This window comes from Nicotiana attenuata, chromosome 11 (assembly GCF_001879085.1).
Source record: "Nicotiana attenuata strain UT chromosome 11, NIATTr2, whole genome shotgun sequence".
NCBI lineage: Eukaryota > Viridiplantae > Streptophyta > Magnoliopsida > Solanales > Solanaceae > Nicotiana > Nicotiana attenuata.
Window position 1 is genome coordinate 24,361,907 of NC_031999.1, and position 16,341 is coordinate 24,378,247.

Here is a 16,341-nt window from a genome sequence, read left to right on the forward strand (position 1 = left end):
TTGACTATATAGTCTGCACCTAGATCAATTTGAGGAAAAGATTCTGTGGATTTCCACATATCCTGCAGTTTCTTTTTTAGATAGAGGTGTTGGACTTGTTTGCCAAGTAATTTGACAATGAGGGAATACCTCCATGGATAATAGATACGTTGCAATTCTTCTGGAGAGAGGTTTACTTGTAAATCTTCTTTCTGATTTTGATGATCTTGATCCATGGCTTCAGAATTATTTTCCATCTCTATTGGTCAAATGGATTTGTTGAATTAGGGCATTTGGAGACCTAATACGCTGTAATCTTAAGACATTAAAGATCAGAATTTTATAATTTTCTAACACATTGGACGGTACAATAGAATGATATATTATATTTGTTTAGTGTAATATTTTATTACCTATTAATCAATTCCAAATCGCCTTATTATGCGGGTGTAAGAGTGTAATCTGCAGGAGATTATTTTCTTTGGCATTTACCCAGTAGACTCTTGGTTTTATACACTGACAAAATTATTCGAGATTTTTGAAGCTTTAAAGATATGATTTTACAGAAAATGTGCGATTATTAGAGCAAAAGGAAATCAAAATAAGATTTTCTCATTTATTTATTGTAAACTCCACATATTTTGAAACAAGATTAGACTGGAAAAATTAAATATTTTTGTGAGTAAAACGATGCACATTTGAGGAAATCTTTGTTGGAGATTACAAATCAAATCGAATGAATTAATTTTGATTCGAGGAAAATCACATTTGGAGAAGTTAAACTAAAGATACTAATGATTTGGTACTTCAACCTGCTCATTTCATTTAGGGATTTTTACCTTCCTATACCATATACGAAACCTTATTACCCTCAATGTTTAAGGTTTGTGTTAATTACATTTCAGTATACCAAATTACCATTTATATACCATAATTCAAATTAGGGATATAATTAAGGCTGCATTTATATTAGGCGCTATAATTAAGGGTGCAATTATTTTCTGACCCTTCAGTCGTAACTTAAAAAAGTTATGAATTTCTTTCTTTGCTTCTTCTTCCTATTTGTCGTGTCCGGCTAATGCAAATCACAACAAATGAAACAAATTACCTAATTTTGCTTGCTTTCGCTGAGATTCAAATGTTGGTATTCGAAGTTTTTGTGTATTTTATTTTTTATAATGATGGTAAGTTACACCTTTGAATGAGAATGACTTCATCACAGGTCTGTGCATTCTATAGTTTTGTCTTCTACTTCCAAGAACTGCACTCAGATCTATAGTTAATTTTCATAAACAAAACATACCTTCTTTTGTAGATAAATTGTAGAAAAATTATAGAAAAATTAGAAAAATTGTAGATAAATTGTAGACTGTTTTTTGCAGAAGATTTTGTAGAAGCTTTAGTCGTTTTGGATTTGTGAAAACAGAAAACAATGCATCTACAATCAGAATACAAATAATCTACAATTTATCTACAAGATATCTACAAACTGGATACATTGAATTTTAATATCCCAATTCCCATTTCAATTGTAGCATTATTGGCATTTTCGACATAATTATAGAAGATTTGTAGAAGTTTTAGTCTTCCCAATCTACAATTTATCTACAATTCTACAATTTATTTACAATTTATCTACAATTTCTGGAAATATGTCTTCTTCTTCTTCTTCTTCTTCTTCTTCTTCTTCTTCTTCTTCTTCTTCGACGAGTTTCAATCTGAAATTCAGTCAAAACCAAGTCTAATCTTCACCAAAACCCCTCAAAATTGAGATATAAACTCCAAACCATATTCCCAATTATTTTCAACAACACTCAATCCAAACAAATAATGATTTTTGAAAAACCAAATTTGAATTCAAAGCTTTCAAGCTTTTTAATGGCTATCAATGGTGGAAAATATATGGAAGAACATATGAAGATGAAGATGAAGAACAGAAATCTCCTTTCCGTTTCAAAATTACGCAGCTTCGAGATCTCGTTTCCGTTTCAAATTTTGAATTTAATGTGGAATAAATCAATCCCAGATTCTGTGGCTGATTTTTCGCGCGCTAAAAATGGAAGATTCTGCCTAAATAACGAATGGTATATAAATTGTAGATAAACTGTGGACTGGGCGGGTAATATACATACTATGCACATATTTGGTAATAAGGTTTCACATATGGTATAGTTAGGAAAAAATCCCATCTGCAATTAACTTCAGAATAAGTGAGATTAGTAATCTGAAAATTAAGACAAGCCACCTACCATAATTTATAACAAGTTAAAACATACTCCCTCCGGTCCAAAATAAGTGACTTTTTGGATGTTTTCACACAGATTAAGAAATCCACCTTTTAGCATTAATTAACAATGAAATTGACCATATTAATCTTTACTATCTCACATAAACACTCTTAACACATATTCCAACACTATTTACTCCAAGGACAATGTAGGAAAAAAATAATTAATTCATTCTTGAAATCTGGAAAAATCACTTATTTTGGACTACAAGAAAAAGGCTAAAAATCACTTATTTTGGACCGGAGGGAGTACTATTAATATAAACGTACTTTATTAGTGTATATAAATTAAATTCAAGAAAACTATAAAACAAAAGGCATAAAGAAATGACCCCCCCCCCCCCACCCACACACACACACCCACCCACACACACAGAGGAAAAGGGGGGATGGGGAATTGGGCCTATAAGGACTTATTTGGGCCAGTACATTGCATGTTGGACCTTAAATCTCCTACAAAGTCTTCCATCGTAGTAGAAATGACACAAGGTAGCCACTTTTAAGTATGCTGTTTAAAATATATCCATAGTTTATAATAATTTAAAAATTAGGCAATACGCGTAAACTTTAGGACAATGAGGTCCTGAATTTTAACCCACAAGGTTCAAACTTCAGGACATTGTGTCCTAAAGTTTAAAAATTGTGTCCAAAAATTCGAATCTTATATCCTGAATTTCAAATTAGCAGCTCAAAAATTCAGGATACATAGTTCTGAAGTTTGGACGAATTAGCTAATCTTTTAATACATTGTAAATTGTGGATATAGTTTAAATAGCAGGCTTAAAAGTGGCTATTGGTGCACTTCGTCCTCCATCGTACAACCAGTCCATTTTCAAAGAATTTCTACCAACCCAAATAGCCACAAGAATAACTGTTTGTATAATTCATCTAGAACAAATATATAATCTTGTATAATTAGTATATAATCTATGTATACTGGCTAAAAAGAGAACAGTAAATTTAGCCGGCCATTTGTGTAAAAATCCCTATGATTTATCAAACGTGGAATCCAGCCCATATAATCCATATCCCCTACTTGTAAAGGAAGAATTTATTTTTTTCTTCCCAAAGGAGGAAAATGATAGTGGGAGAAAGTTTAGAACAATCCTTTGTTTGGTTGTAAAGGGAAATCATAATTGCTTTCTTCTTTTTGCTAGTGAGTGCAGTTTTGATGGTAAAATTAAGACATGTAAAATCATGTTTTCACAATAATGTCATCATCATCTTATTGCTTTTCATTAAGTGATTGTCAAGTTGCTTTTGCATAACAAATATTGCTATAGAATATTTATGAAAGACAGTTTTTATTAGTCAAATTTGAAAATTACTACTTGTTTTAAAAATAAAAAAAAATTACTCTATTGGCCATAAAAAGCTGGTATAGTTTTAAATAAGAAACATCCAAACACTATAAATACTAAATAGCTCATTTTATTGCAACAACACTCACACAATTATGTCATTTTCAGAAATCTGGAATCTATTATAAGCAAATCAAATTAGTAAAACAGCAACATATATAATCACAGATTATGCAGAGTAAAATAGCTTCCCATTTACAAAGCATATTCAATCCCTATATTTAATGTTTCCTTTGCTTTTAGCCCTCTCATTTCCTATCAGTTAAATCTTACTATAAGCTTTCTAAACATACTTCCATTCTTTGCCTGTCCCTGTATTCAGGAAACTATACACAATTTTTTCAGAGGTTAAAACAACCACAAAAATTCGGACAACACGAAGAAAATCAATACACAAACTCGGATCAGCATATGGTTAATCGTACAGACCCTCGTGCTCCCAAATATCAGCAAGAAAGTCGACCATGTCCTATAAAGAAACAACCATTTGGAAAAAGTTAATCCAAGCCTTCCCTTATAATAGAAGAGAGAAGATATCAACGGAAGTTCCAGAGAAGTGACACTCACCGAAAGAGGAATTGGTTGAGGAAATCGCTTGTTAGTCCCAAATAAGCTTTCATAAGAAACATTCCAACTACGGTGACACAGAACAAGCACAATTAGCCGATAAAACTAGACAAACTTAAAATCATGTGAGAGAAACAGATTCAAAATCTGGAGTTGTAAAAATGATGGCGTCTATTGGAAAAGTCTAGCAGCGCATTCAACCATGTCTAATCGTGAAGTGAATTATCTCCGAAAATCTTCTAGTGACATTATACTACTTTAAGAAAGTCCTAAATTTTGATTCCCTGAGAAACATGAAGATGAGCAAAGGTTCTCACTTTAACATGGGTTCTTCAACTCTTCGGTTCTCGGGCTTTTTACTTGCTAGCCACTGAAGTCTGGACTGGCTCCAAAGAAGATAGCCTGCAATCAGCAGACTGTCAAAATAGCAAACACAACTTAAAAAGTCCCTATTCATGCAAGGTGGAAACAGACTCGAACGTGGATGAAAATGGCTAGTGTTTGCTTTCTTTTTTCTTTTTTTTTTTCCTGATAATCGTGGTGGTTGGGCCGCTTGCGCGCACCTCGACTAATTCCACGGGATACCTGCTACCTTCCACCAGCAACAGTAATAGGTACCAGGTAACTCTAAAAATGGCTAGTTTTCTAATAAGTATATATAAAGAAAGAAAAGGAAAATCTAGCCATTGCAATGAACTTGCCCTGATTTACGAATTCATTATTGTTGCTACCACTGCCAGTGCCACCGTGTTGAGTGAGGCTATTTGAGATACTGATGGAAGACATGCTCCTTTGAGATTGAACAGTACTGTTCTCCATCTCACATGTACTTGTGCTCCAAAAATCATCTGATATACTCGGTTTTCTCACCAACTTTCCTTGAATTCTCAGTCCTTTAGATGGTTCATCCACAGCAATAATTGGATGAGATTTGGAACAGCAACCAAAACAACCTCTGCTCTGTTCAAATTCAGGTTTATTTGCATATACAAATAACATGGTGACAAGATGAAAAATGTTTTGATGCCACAATAAGAAGCAATAGCTTATTAGAGGACACTTGAACCATCAAAAAGCACACAGAGTCCCAGACTAACAATATATACATGCAAGCTATCAAAACAAGAAGGGGGGACTCTATACTCAAAGGATGTCTTACTACAGCAGTTTGAAGAGATGAAATGTCTGTCTGATTTAAGTTCAAATTAGTTACCGGTGAAGTGAAAGGGCAAAAGGGCATGTGGCGAATTTTCTCACAGTAGGATACTTGTCCTTTCCTTATTGGAGTAGGGTGGGAAAGGTGCAAAATAAGCATTGGTAGATTCTGTTTTATTAGAAGAAAAACTTCAAAATTCCAGTGCTCTAGAGCACTCAACGATGAATTGATAACCTTCACAACTTCATAGAACTGTTAAGTGTGCCATTCCACCAGTTCCGTTGCATGTCCAAAATACAACTTACCAGCTCCTTTTTTAAGCCTCAAAGAAAGGGAAAGAATGGGAAGAGGGGAAATCTCCACACTGTATGTTCTCAAAGCTGTCCACTAGTAGCTCCATATTTACAACAATCGACATCCAAATTACAACAACAACAACTCCCCAGTAAAATCCCACATATAAGGGTCTGGGGAGGGTAATGTGTACGAAGACCTTACCCCTGCCCCGATAGGGGCAGAGAGGCTGTTTCCGATAGACCCTCGACTCATGGCCCAAGCTCAGGAAAACCCTCCTCAATAAGGAAAAAACTCATGGCCCAAGCTCAGGGGCAAATCTAGAATACAATTCACGGGTTTGGCAGAACCCAATAGTTTTAGCACAGGCTATGTTTGTGTTAAGAAATTCACTTAATATGCATATGTATAAATAATTTATCTTGAATTCAGTAAGTGATCTTGTCCTAGAATCCATAACTCATAAGCTTAAAATCCTGGATCTGCTTCTGCCTAAAGGGTGCAAAATAATATCGATATAGTAAGAAAATCTACACTTGATAGTCTCGAGTAAAATACTCGAAAGAGCCCTACATACTCTAACGAAACAACTCTATTTTGTACACACCTAAAAATGATACCACTCACTCTGTATTTTATTGTATGAGAATTGCTATCTTCGCTTGTTTTTGTATTCCATTCTGTGTGTTGAAGTGAGAGAAATGCCTAATTTATAACAATAGGAGCTATGAGCTCCAAGCACAAAAATAGAAAATGAAAGGAGAAATTACCAAAATTTTCTCTTCCACACTTCATATTGTTTTGGCACATGGTGATTAAACAAGTAGGGATGGATTCCACAAATCTCTCCCTCCAGACTTATTCACCTAAAGGAGGTAATACCGGACTTATAATTTGAGCGTATCCGACAATGTTTTTGCACAACTCAAACTTGTCTCTAGGTACCATTTTGATCAACGTCCTTGAAGGATTCTCACATGTGGAGATCTTCAAGAAATGCAAGGATTTGCTCTCTGCCTTTTGTCGAATCAAATGAAATCTTGAATAATGTGTTTAGTCCTTGCATAGTACATGGAGTTCTTGTTCAAGTCTATTACATTTTGAGCGTCACTCCTAATGCAAGTCAATTTCTTGAAGAACCGTTTGAGCCATATCATTTTAGAGTGAGCGACACTTATGCAAATTCAACTAACATGATATAGCTCCTCCTAGGAGAGTAAACAAATATCCATTAGTGGATTTTCTATCAAAATCACATATCATATCAGTATTTGTATATCCCTTCTAAATTGGATCAGATCTTAAAAAACACAAGTAGTTCTGAGGTACCTCTCAAATGCTGAGTATCCACTTGGCTATTTCTTAGTGTTCTTCCGAGATTTTAAAGAAAGCTGTTGATCAGCGATTGCATGTGCAATTTCAGATCTGGTGCTTACTATTTCATATATCAAACTCCTAACTATGGAGAATAAGGAACTTTGGCGTTGTTGTCCTTCTCGTTTGTCATGGGACATATCTTCTTGCTCAACTTCTATCTTCTTGCTCAACTTCATATAACCAACAAAAGGTGTGTTCACTGGCTTAGCACTCTTCATGTTAAAGCATTTTATACACACTCAAGGCACTTGTCCTGGGGCAACCACAACTTTCTAACTTTCTACTCGTTCTGTACTTCTATCTCGACTAATCTGCATTCCTAGAATTTATTATGTTGTACTCAAGTCTTTCATGTTCAATGACTTGGACAAATCTCCCTTCAACTTGGCTATAAGATTTTTATCATGTCATACAATCAACTTGTTATCCACATATAACAAGACAAAATTGTTATCAAAATATCTTTTGAAGTATATATGTTTGAGTTTCATGAATGAGCCTTGGTGCATGTTTCAACCCATAGACTCATCTTCAATTTGCACATCATGCGTAATTCTTCCGACTGCTCTATATAGAGGGTGTTTGGATTGCCTTTTAAGCAGGTGAAATCAGCTTTTAAGTTCTTTTTAACTTTTTGCGATGTTTGGCAAAGTCACACAGTACTTGCAATAAATTAAAAACTGCTTAAAACAGTCTTTTAAAAAGCGATCGCTTCATCGCTTTAAGCGAGAAGCGATGCAAAGCGACAAGCCTTCGCTTTTTTGAAGCTGAGGTGACTCGACCAGCAGAAGTGATCGCTTCAGGTGTTGAAGCAGAAGCGACGCAGAAGCGAGAAGCGCAAAAGCGGTCGCTTCAGTCAACATGGGCCAATTTTTTTTTAAAAAAAGATTGGGTCTTTTTTTTGTTATACAAAACATAGACCCCAAAGTGTACTGAAGACATTTCTTCTCTTCTTCCCTTCCATCAACCTCACTGCTGCTTCTAGGGTTCCGTCCAGCAACCTCCGGTCCAGGTAATTTCTTCTTTTTTTCTTCTTTCTTCTTTCTTCTTCTTCTCCTTTTTTCTTCTTTTCTTTCTTCTTCTTCTTCCCGTTCCTCTGCTCACTGCTAGGGCAGGCGCGCTTTTTCCTTCTTTTTTTTTTCCTTTTATTCTTCTTATTTAGCCTTTATTTATTAATTTTATGTGTATTTCAGTTTATAAAGTTAATATATTAATATATTACATTATGCTTTTTAAGAATTGCGCTTCACTTATTACTTTTTGGCTTAAAAGCTATTTCTGCTGAATCGCCACTTTTTTTAAGCCAATCCAAACGGACTCATAGATTTATTCCTCTTAATCTCCGTTAAGGAATCCAGTTTTCACATCCAATAGCTCTACCTCAAGATTTTGACTAGATGCTAAGCTCAAAGTAGTGTGAATAGACAGCTTGCTACTTCCATCTTTCTAAACAAATCGCTATTTCGATCTTTCATGAGTTTAAAGACTACTTTGCATTTGACTGACTTTTTTCCTTTGGAAGTTCAACCAACTCGTGCAATTTCTATAGAGATTCCATAATCTTCTTGCATAACTTTCATCCACTAATGAGAGAGCATCTCCTCAAGAATTTCTAGTTCCACATCGTCCCTAACGAGGACACAATTTAAGAAAGAATACAATGACGATTCTACTATTTGCCTTTCTGATCACTTCTATGGTCGTTGTATTTCACAAGTAGGGTGAGATCTTCCTGGAGGGGCAGATTTATGAAATCCATCTCCAACTTATTGAAAAGCCATGTGTCAAAAAACGCTTATTGAAATTCATCCTTGGAGGCCAAGAATGAAATGTGTGGAGAATTTTGGCAACTTCTCCCGTGGTTGGAGCTCACAACTACTATTGTTATAAATAGAGATGTTTCTCTATTTCAACACACAAAAATAGAATACGGAAGCAAAAGCTGAGAGCAATTCACATTCACAAACAGTAACAAAAAGTAATTTGTGAGAAAAAAAATATAGAGTGTAAGCGATATCATCGCGAGGTGTGTAGATCAAAAGAAAGCTGTTTCTTTTGAGTATAGTGGTATGTTGAGTATTTTGCCCGATACTACCAAGTGTAAACTTCTTTATTATACTAATACGATTTTGCTCCTCTCCGGATGTGAGTTTTTACATTATTTGGAAGTGTTCTCCACGATAAAATCACAGTGTCTTTGTTACTCTTTTTTTTCTTGTCAATTAGTGTGTCTTGGTGCTCTAACTTTTGCTCATGTTATTCATCGTATATATTTTTTATAGGTTATTTTTCACAACAAGGCTGATGTTACAATGAGCATAAACTTCATTGGTCATTAGTGTAAGAGAACTTGTCCCATGTTGGCATATTTGGGTCAATTAAAAATGACTTTAAATTTTCAATTCTATGGAGCAATCGATGATGGATTATAATAACTTCAAAAAATGATAGTACACGATACAAGTATGTTCTTCCACCAACTTTGTCACATGTCCTAAATACAGCTTATCGGCTCCTTTCTAAAACCCAATGACAAAGCTAGAAATGGGAAGAGGGGAATCACCAGATCATATGTTCTCTAATTTGTCCATAGGTAGCTCCACATTTACAAGAATCGACATTCTAGTGGAAGAACCCAAGTGTGCAAAACAAGACAAACGTAATATAAGATAGTAATGTATTATATAAGTTTAGATACTTGGTGATTCTTTTTCCTTTATTAAAAAAGATTGGGATGCACTAAAAACAAGTTGGTAAGATAATTATGAAGAGTGAGCACTCCCCTTATAGCAGCCATTCAAAATCATGTTACAAACATCCACCATCGATGACAAAATCTTCAAGATAAAGTATGTCGCAGGAATACTGCAGTTGTCAAATTTAATTTCAGCAATATTCATAAGCTACTCCTAAGTCCTTAAAAACTCCCCCCTTTCCGCACCTATCTCCTCCCCATCCCCCTTTTCCCAAATCACATATGAAAGGCTCTCTTTAACTTTGGAGGCTCATGCATCAGCCTCATCACATACAAAAGTAACAAGCAGTAAGAGTCTAAGACAGTGACTGGTAGGAGGTGAATTAAAGGAGGAACGAGGAAGGGCTATTTCCTTTTTTTGCTTAGTAGTACGAGGAATGTGAGATTACTGAAACAGTATTCTTCCCTTCAACATAAGTTTTTCCGATCCCTCCGGAATTAGAAGGAAAGAAGAAAATAAATCTTGTACTTTCTTTTTTAGCTGTACCAAACAGCCAGAGGAAAAGGCTAAATACTCCTGGAGTGCAAGTAAATTGGAAGGTTCACCTCTACCCTCCTTCTTTCCCTTTGTCCCCCTTATAGGAAGAAAACAAAAGGTAAATACTAACAAAATATACACTCAATCACTTTCTATACATAACCCCTTCCAAACCAGCTCCAAGAATGCCAGTAAAAATACGCTCGATCACTTTCTCGTCCAACATAACCCCTTCCAAACTAGCTCTAAGCATTTGTTCCCAAGGAAATTATACTTATTTAAAGCGGAGAACATAAGCAAGTTCCAAACAGAACATATGAAAAGATATTCATCATCCCATGTCAAAAACGATATCTAATTTGTTAATTTTATATGCCAAGATTGATTGCTCACATGCTAATTTTTACATTTTTTAAATTCACAACTAAGATGAGGTACATAAAGAAGCGCCTATGAGACCGTTCCAACTATTGATTGCATATAAAGACACTGAAATTACAATATCCTCCCCAAACTTTGTCAAAGATATTTTAGAAGATCCGACACGGTTGAAGCAGCACTTTGGAAAGTCCGTGCAACATAGTTTCACGAGTTTCCTGCAATTCAGGACTTTGTGGAGAAGCTCAGTTTCAGTAGTTAAGACTTGAATGTTTTCATAAAACAAAGATAGGATTAGCCTTTTGGTAGATGAACTTTACTTTAACGACAACTCTTTAGCCAACGATTTGGAAGATCAAACACCACACACTTTACAAAGGAATAAAGAGAAACTTATGTTTCTTATCTAGTTTCCTCCATCTAAAGAGAGAGAAGTTCCAAACCTTCTCATTCTTCCTCTAGCATAAGCAAAACCCCTTCTCCAATTGTTTTTTTTTTTTTTCCTTTTCTTTTATGGGTATCCTATTGAGTGGCTAAAATATAGAAACAGCCATTAAATGAGTCCAAATAGGTAAAGGAATCACAATCTTCAGAAAAAGTCAATGGTAGCAAATAAATGTGTTCAACAAACAACACATAATCACTTAAACAGCCTGAATTCACCAAATTTTGAAGACAAAACAGAAACAGAAACTAAAGTAAACTAAGAATAAACAAGAAACAAAAATTGATAATTAAGAATCTGAATACATACCCCATGCAAGCCAGAAAGTGACTGATCCAAGCACTGAAAGAAGTGTAAATCATCATATATCTAAATATACAAGAATTATCCAATTGTTCTTCAAAGCTCCCAAATGAACCAGATCACTGAGACCCAAGCATAAAAATCCAATCTTTTTCTGCACCCAAAAAAAAAAACCTTTTTCAGTTTCAAGAATCAGATTAATACAAAACAAAACTTTTTCCTTACCTTAGAGCAACCATAATATACATATGGATAATAAATGCAACACAGTAATTTATTATTAAAGATATAATGGTAATGAAACTGAATTCCAAAAGGGTGTTTCTATACCTGAAAGAAACTGAGACTGGGGGCGCCTCTCTCTCTCTCTCTCTCTCTCTCTCTCACACACACACACACTGTTTCTCTCTCTGCTTTATCTGTGGGTTTGATATTTCAATACTCAATAGAGGACTAGGAAGTGAGGTGGCCTAGTTGGTAATAATAAAATTTAAAATTATCTTTATCTTTATAACTCTGAGTGGTGTTATTCAGTAATTAGTAATGAAATAAGTGGAGAATTATGAGATTTAATTAGTGGATATAAAAAGTATTAAATTATTTTTCTTAATCTGCTTTAATCTTTGAGTGAAAATAATAGCACAAATTGGCCCAAACAGAATCATTTATCTTTATCTTTATGTGTGCTTTGTGTTAAAGTAGTATTACGACTGCAATTTGGAGAATCAAGAATCTGATGGGATGGCCACGTGAATGTGATGGTTAACTGAATGGAGTATTCAGTATTAATAGTTGATTGATTCGTGTGGATAATACTATTTCTTTATTCTATAGTACTACTATGAGTTTGGGAATATATGGATATTGTTGGATTTTATTTTTTTTATTTTAATTTTAATTTTTTTCTAATAATTAATTGTGATGTTCGAATTAGCTTACGTGCACATATTAATTTTACGAGGTACACCTGCCTCTTAATGAAATGCGTGATAATTCTATCTACAGAACTCAGACGAATAGAAAGAAATCACATGATGCTTTTACTTTCATTAGGATTTGGACTTGAAATCACACATTTTTAACTGACCTCATTAACTACTTGTGTACACCCTTGTACTGTTAGATTTCATTATAGACATAGGATAATAATGAATTTTAGAAAATGTGCTCCTTGCTAACATCCTTAACTTTTAAAATGTATGTTTCATATAATTGGTATTATAGTAGACCGGCGTTCATTTTAATAGAGCGTGTTGTAGACTTAAAACAAGCAAATAAAAAGTAACAGTACTTGGACATAAGAATTATAGATGTAACATTTCATACTTTAAACCAACTTTATCTTTCTATTTTTTTTATTCTTTTGGGTGTGTGTTTTTTTGGTGGAGGCTTTTTCTATTTTCTTTTTGACTTTTTGGGGGTGGGGGTAGTTGGTGGATTTGAAATTGATATGGACGACCTCGACCAAGAGAGACAAGAGAGGGTAATAATAACAAAGCCAAAGTGATTTATGTAATTGGGAAAAGGGCCAAATATATCCTTCTACTTTTAAATATTATTTATACTTAACCTTCGTTATACTTTGGGGGTAAAAATACCCCTGCCGTTACAATTCTTATCAAATATGCCCCTATCTCTAACAGAGATTCACTGTGGCAATGACTCGACTATTAAAATTCCACGTGGCCTGACATTTAGGTGAGGCGGGATGCCATGTGGCATGCCACTACACCACACTAACCTTAATTATTTTACCCACTCCCCTAACTGACATCGAGATCCATCCATTAAAGAATCAGCAAAACTAACAAAAACCCATCTAGAAACAATCCCAAATATCAAGAAGTTTCAAGACGGAATCATATGAGTTGATTTCATAAAAGCTACCAAAACAAAAGTACCCCAAAAACAGATATATCACGCAAAAATCTGATTGTGGAAAAAAATAAGGTAAACAATGAAAGAACGATGAAATCTCCATATGTTGGGTAGGATTTAAGGGTGTTAAACGGGTGGGCCGGGCCGGGCCTCTATTTTTCGGACCCGTACGGGTTACGGGCCGGGCCGGTTCCGGGTTGGTTCCTAACGGGTTTAAAGGGTTCGGGTTCATCCGGGTAAAAATTGAACCGTAAGGGTTACGGGTTGAGGGGGCCGGGCCGGGCCGGGTTTAGTATTTTTTTTTTTTGGAATTTTGTATAAATATTGTAAGTTATATTAATACAAAGTACTAACATAAAGAATACAAGGAAGATGGGAAAAAATTGCACTTATTGCAAGTGCTACTTTTATTTCATAATTCAAACTTACAAATTGAAAGGTTTACATTTTTAACAACAAGTAAATTCAAAGGTTTTGCATTGCCTTAGTAAGTTCTTCATAATCAATATGAACCGATTGACCTTCTTCTGGAGTGTTAAATTCAGATGGGTTACTATGTGTTAATATATCTCCAAGTTCCTCGTCTTCTGGGCTATCAACATCTTCACGTCCTTGATTTCTTCGTTCCGATCTAATCCAATCTCTGAAACATACTAAAACTTCCAAAGCATTGCTTCCCAATGAGTGGCGGGTGTCTCCAAGTTGTTGTCTTGCTTGGCTAAATGCACTCTCCGATGCAACAGTAGAAATTGGCACATTCAGCACGTCCCGAGCCATAGCGAAAAGAACACGAAATTGCTTTCTATTCTCATGCCACCATCCCAACGATGAAAATTCCTTTGTGCGAGGCTCTTTTTGCTTCTGCAAGTAGAATTGAAGTTCATCAATGTCCCTGCTACTGGTTTGAGTGTTAGAAAATGTAGAAAAAATATTAAAACTATCAAGGCCTTCTTCCTCATCCACAGTAGCAGAAGTGCTACAAGGAACAATGGGATTAACATTGCCTACAGTACGAGCAGCATCATCAATTACATTTGCATAATAATTATATAATTGTTGTAAATAATCATTTAGCTTGTTCATAGAAACATATAAATCTGGGGTTTCAGTTGGTCCAATCTCCATATAAGTATATAAAGCATTCATTAATTGGTGACAATCAGACATCTTAATAGAAGGATTTAAACAGCACCAATTAAGTAAATCGGAGGAATTGGAAAGAAATATTTTTTGAATTTTGCTTGCATTTTTTCAACAACATCCTTATATTTTTCTTTCTTCTTAAATTCAAAGAGTATAAAAAAAATTTCAGCTATATGTACTAAAGCCATAGTAACAGTAGGGTAATATGCTCCAGAAAACTCAACAGTAGCTGTATAAATTTATGTAAAAATTTAACAACATCATTAATGACCTCCCAAGTACCAGTTGTTAACATACGATTTGGATCAGTACAATGCGCATTAGCAACTTCAGTTATTGGGAATCTATATTTGTAACAACATTTTAAAAATATATATGTATAATTCCATCTAGTAACAGTTTCGTCTGGCATGAATCTAGGTTTAAGGTTATACTGGACACACTTATTCTTAAATTCCTTTATTCTAGATTGTCTATTATTTCCTTGAATAACATCAACTGCTCTTCTAACATGAGTAATCTCAGTTGAAAATAAATCAAGGCCACTTTTAACAATTAAATTATAAACATGACATGCACACCTAACATGAAAAATTTCATCAAGAGGTGGTTGCAAATGCATTTTTAATATTGAAATTGCGGCATTGTTGTTAGAAGCATTATCAAAAGACATACACAATACTTTTTGCTTGAGATTATAAAATTCAACAACTTCACAAATAGTACTACTTATAAATGCAGCAGTATGACTCTGATCTTCATCATATCTAAAAGCGATAATACATTTTTGCATACAAGTAGTATCATCTATCCAATGACATGTAATTGTCAAATAATCACGTCCATTAACAGCATGGCCAATATCAGAAGTTAGAGAAACTCTACAAGGAAGGTGGCTAAACAAATAACGTATATATGTTTGATATTGTCCATGAAGTCTAAAGATATCAGCTCTACAAGTACTTCTAGGGATACCTTTAAATAAAGGATTGTAAATCCTTTCAATATACATAATAAGATATGACGAAGAAACAAAAGAAAAAGGTAGACAACCTTAAGCAATCATTTTTGCTAACTCCTCATGATCCTTCATTTTATCATATTTCAATAATCCTCCAGTAGTAGGGTTAATAGTTGTTTGATTTTCATCACCATCAGAGCCCCATTCTATGGGATGTGCAATTCTCATATGTCTACTAAGCGTCTCAGTCCCCCCTAAATTTCCTCCAGTCAAATATTTAAAATCATCTTAAATTTGCATCTAACTCTGTCAGTACCTTCAATTATTTCAAAAAAATTCCAAACCTTACTTCTTTTTCTACGATTAGTAGTCGGAGCCACAGGTGGTCTACTACTAGTGCCACGACCACCACCCCTAATAGCAACTCCAACACTACCAACTCCAGCACTAGTAGGTGTAGCTGGTATCTCATCTTCCATTCCTAATTCATTATCTTCTATTCCATAATCTTCTTGTAATTGTTCATAATCTATATTTACATTATCATTAGGCGATGTTTCGGAAATATGTGTATATGGGGTACTATTACTACCAGATGCTGAAGCACTACCTCTTTTTTTATTTCCCCTACCAGTAACTTTTCTACACGCTCTTTTAGCAGCATTAAACATATTGTAAAAATTAAAGTATAAGCTAAAATTAAATATGCAATTAAAATATTAAATAAGAGAAAGAGTTGGAGGGAGTGCACCGAAATCGACAATAAATTGAGCACTTGATTACGCAATTCCGATGTTACCACGAACAAACGTCAAGCAAGTATTTCAATTTTGAACTTCAAACTTCAAATTCCGAATGACAAAACATGATAAATTAAATTCAAGAAAAGAGAGCCAAATAAAATTAGAAGATGAAATGATGAATTGAAGACTTGAAGTCTTGCAAATTGGAGAATGAGAGAATGAGAGCAATTGAGATT

The 16,341-nt window shown here is 34.5% G+C and overlaps 1 protein-coding gene across 3 annotated transcripts; it reads right to left on the reverse strand.

The window, feature by feature from the left end:
* LOC109234242 lies at nt 3,748-11,824 on the reverse strand. 3 transcript variants are annotated; one of them, XM_019400142.1, is made up of 6 exons: nt 11,711-11,824; nt 11,387-11,534; nt 4,896-5,087; nt 4,512-4,596; nt 4,195-4,261; nt 3,748-4,096 (listed from the first exon to the last, which is right to left on the reverse strand). In XM_019400142.1, the coding sequence occupies exons 3-6, from the start codon at nt 5,011-5,013 to the stop codon at nt 4,043-4,045; spliced, it is 324 nt and encodes a 107-aa protein (XP_019255687.1). In that variant the 5' UTR covers nt 5,014-5,087; nt 11,387-11,534; nt 11,711-11,824; the 3' UTR covers nt 3,748-4,042. The 3 variants fall into 3 exon arrangements, with proteins under 3 accessions (XP_019255687.1, XP_019255685.1, XP_019255686.1); XM_019400140.1 differs by having other exon boundaries at nt 4,896-5,149; XM_019400141.1 differs by having other exon boundaries at nt 4,896-5,154.

What these genes read in the sequence shown, in the direction of transcription:
- LOC109234242 (XM_019400140.1), bottom strand. Translation starts at nt 11,442, where the DNA reads ATGATGATTTACACTTCTTTCAGTGCTTGGATCAGTCACTTTCTGGCT. An exon ending in CACTTTCTGGCTTGCATGGG is followed by an intron (nt 5,150 to 11,386) that starts GTATGTATTCAG and finishes TGAACAGAGCAG; the next exon opens with AGGTTGTTTTGGTTGCTGTT. An exon ending in TAATGAATTCGTAAATCAGG is followed by an intron (nt 4,597 to 4,895) that starts GCAAGTTCATTG and finishes TGCTGATTGCAG; the next exon opens with GCTATCTTCTTTGGAGCCAG.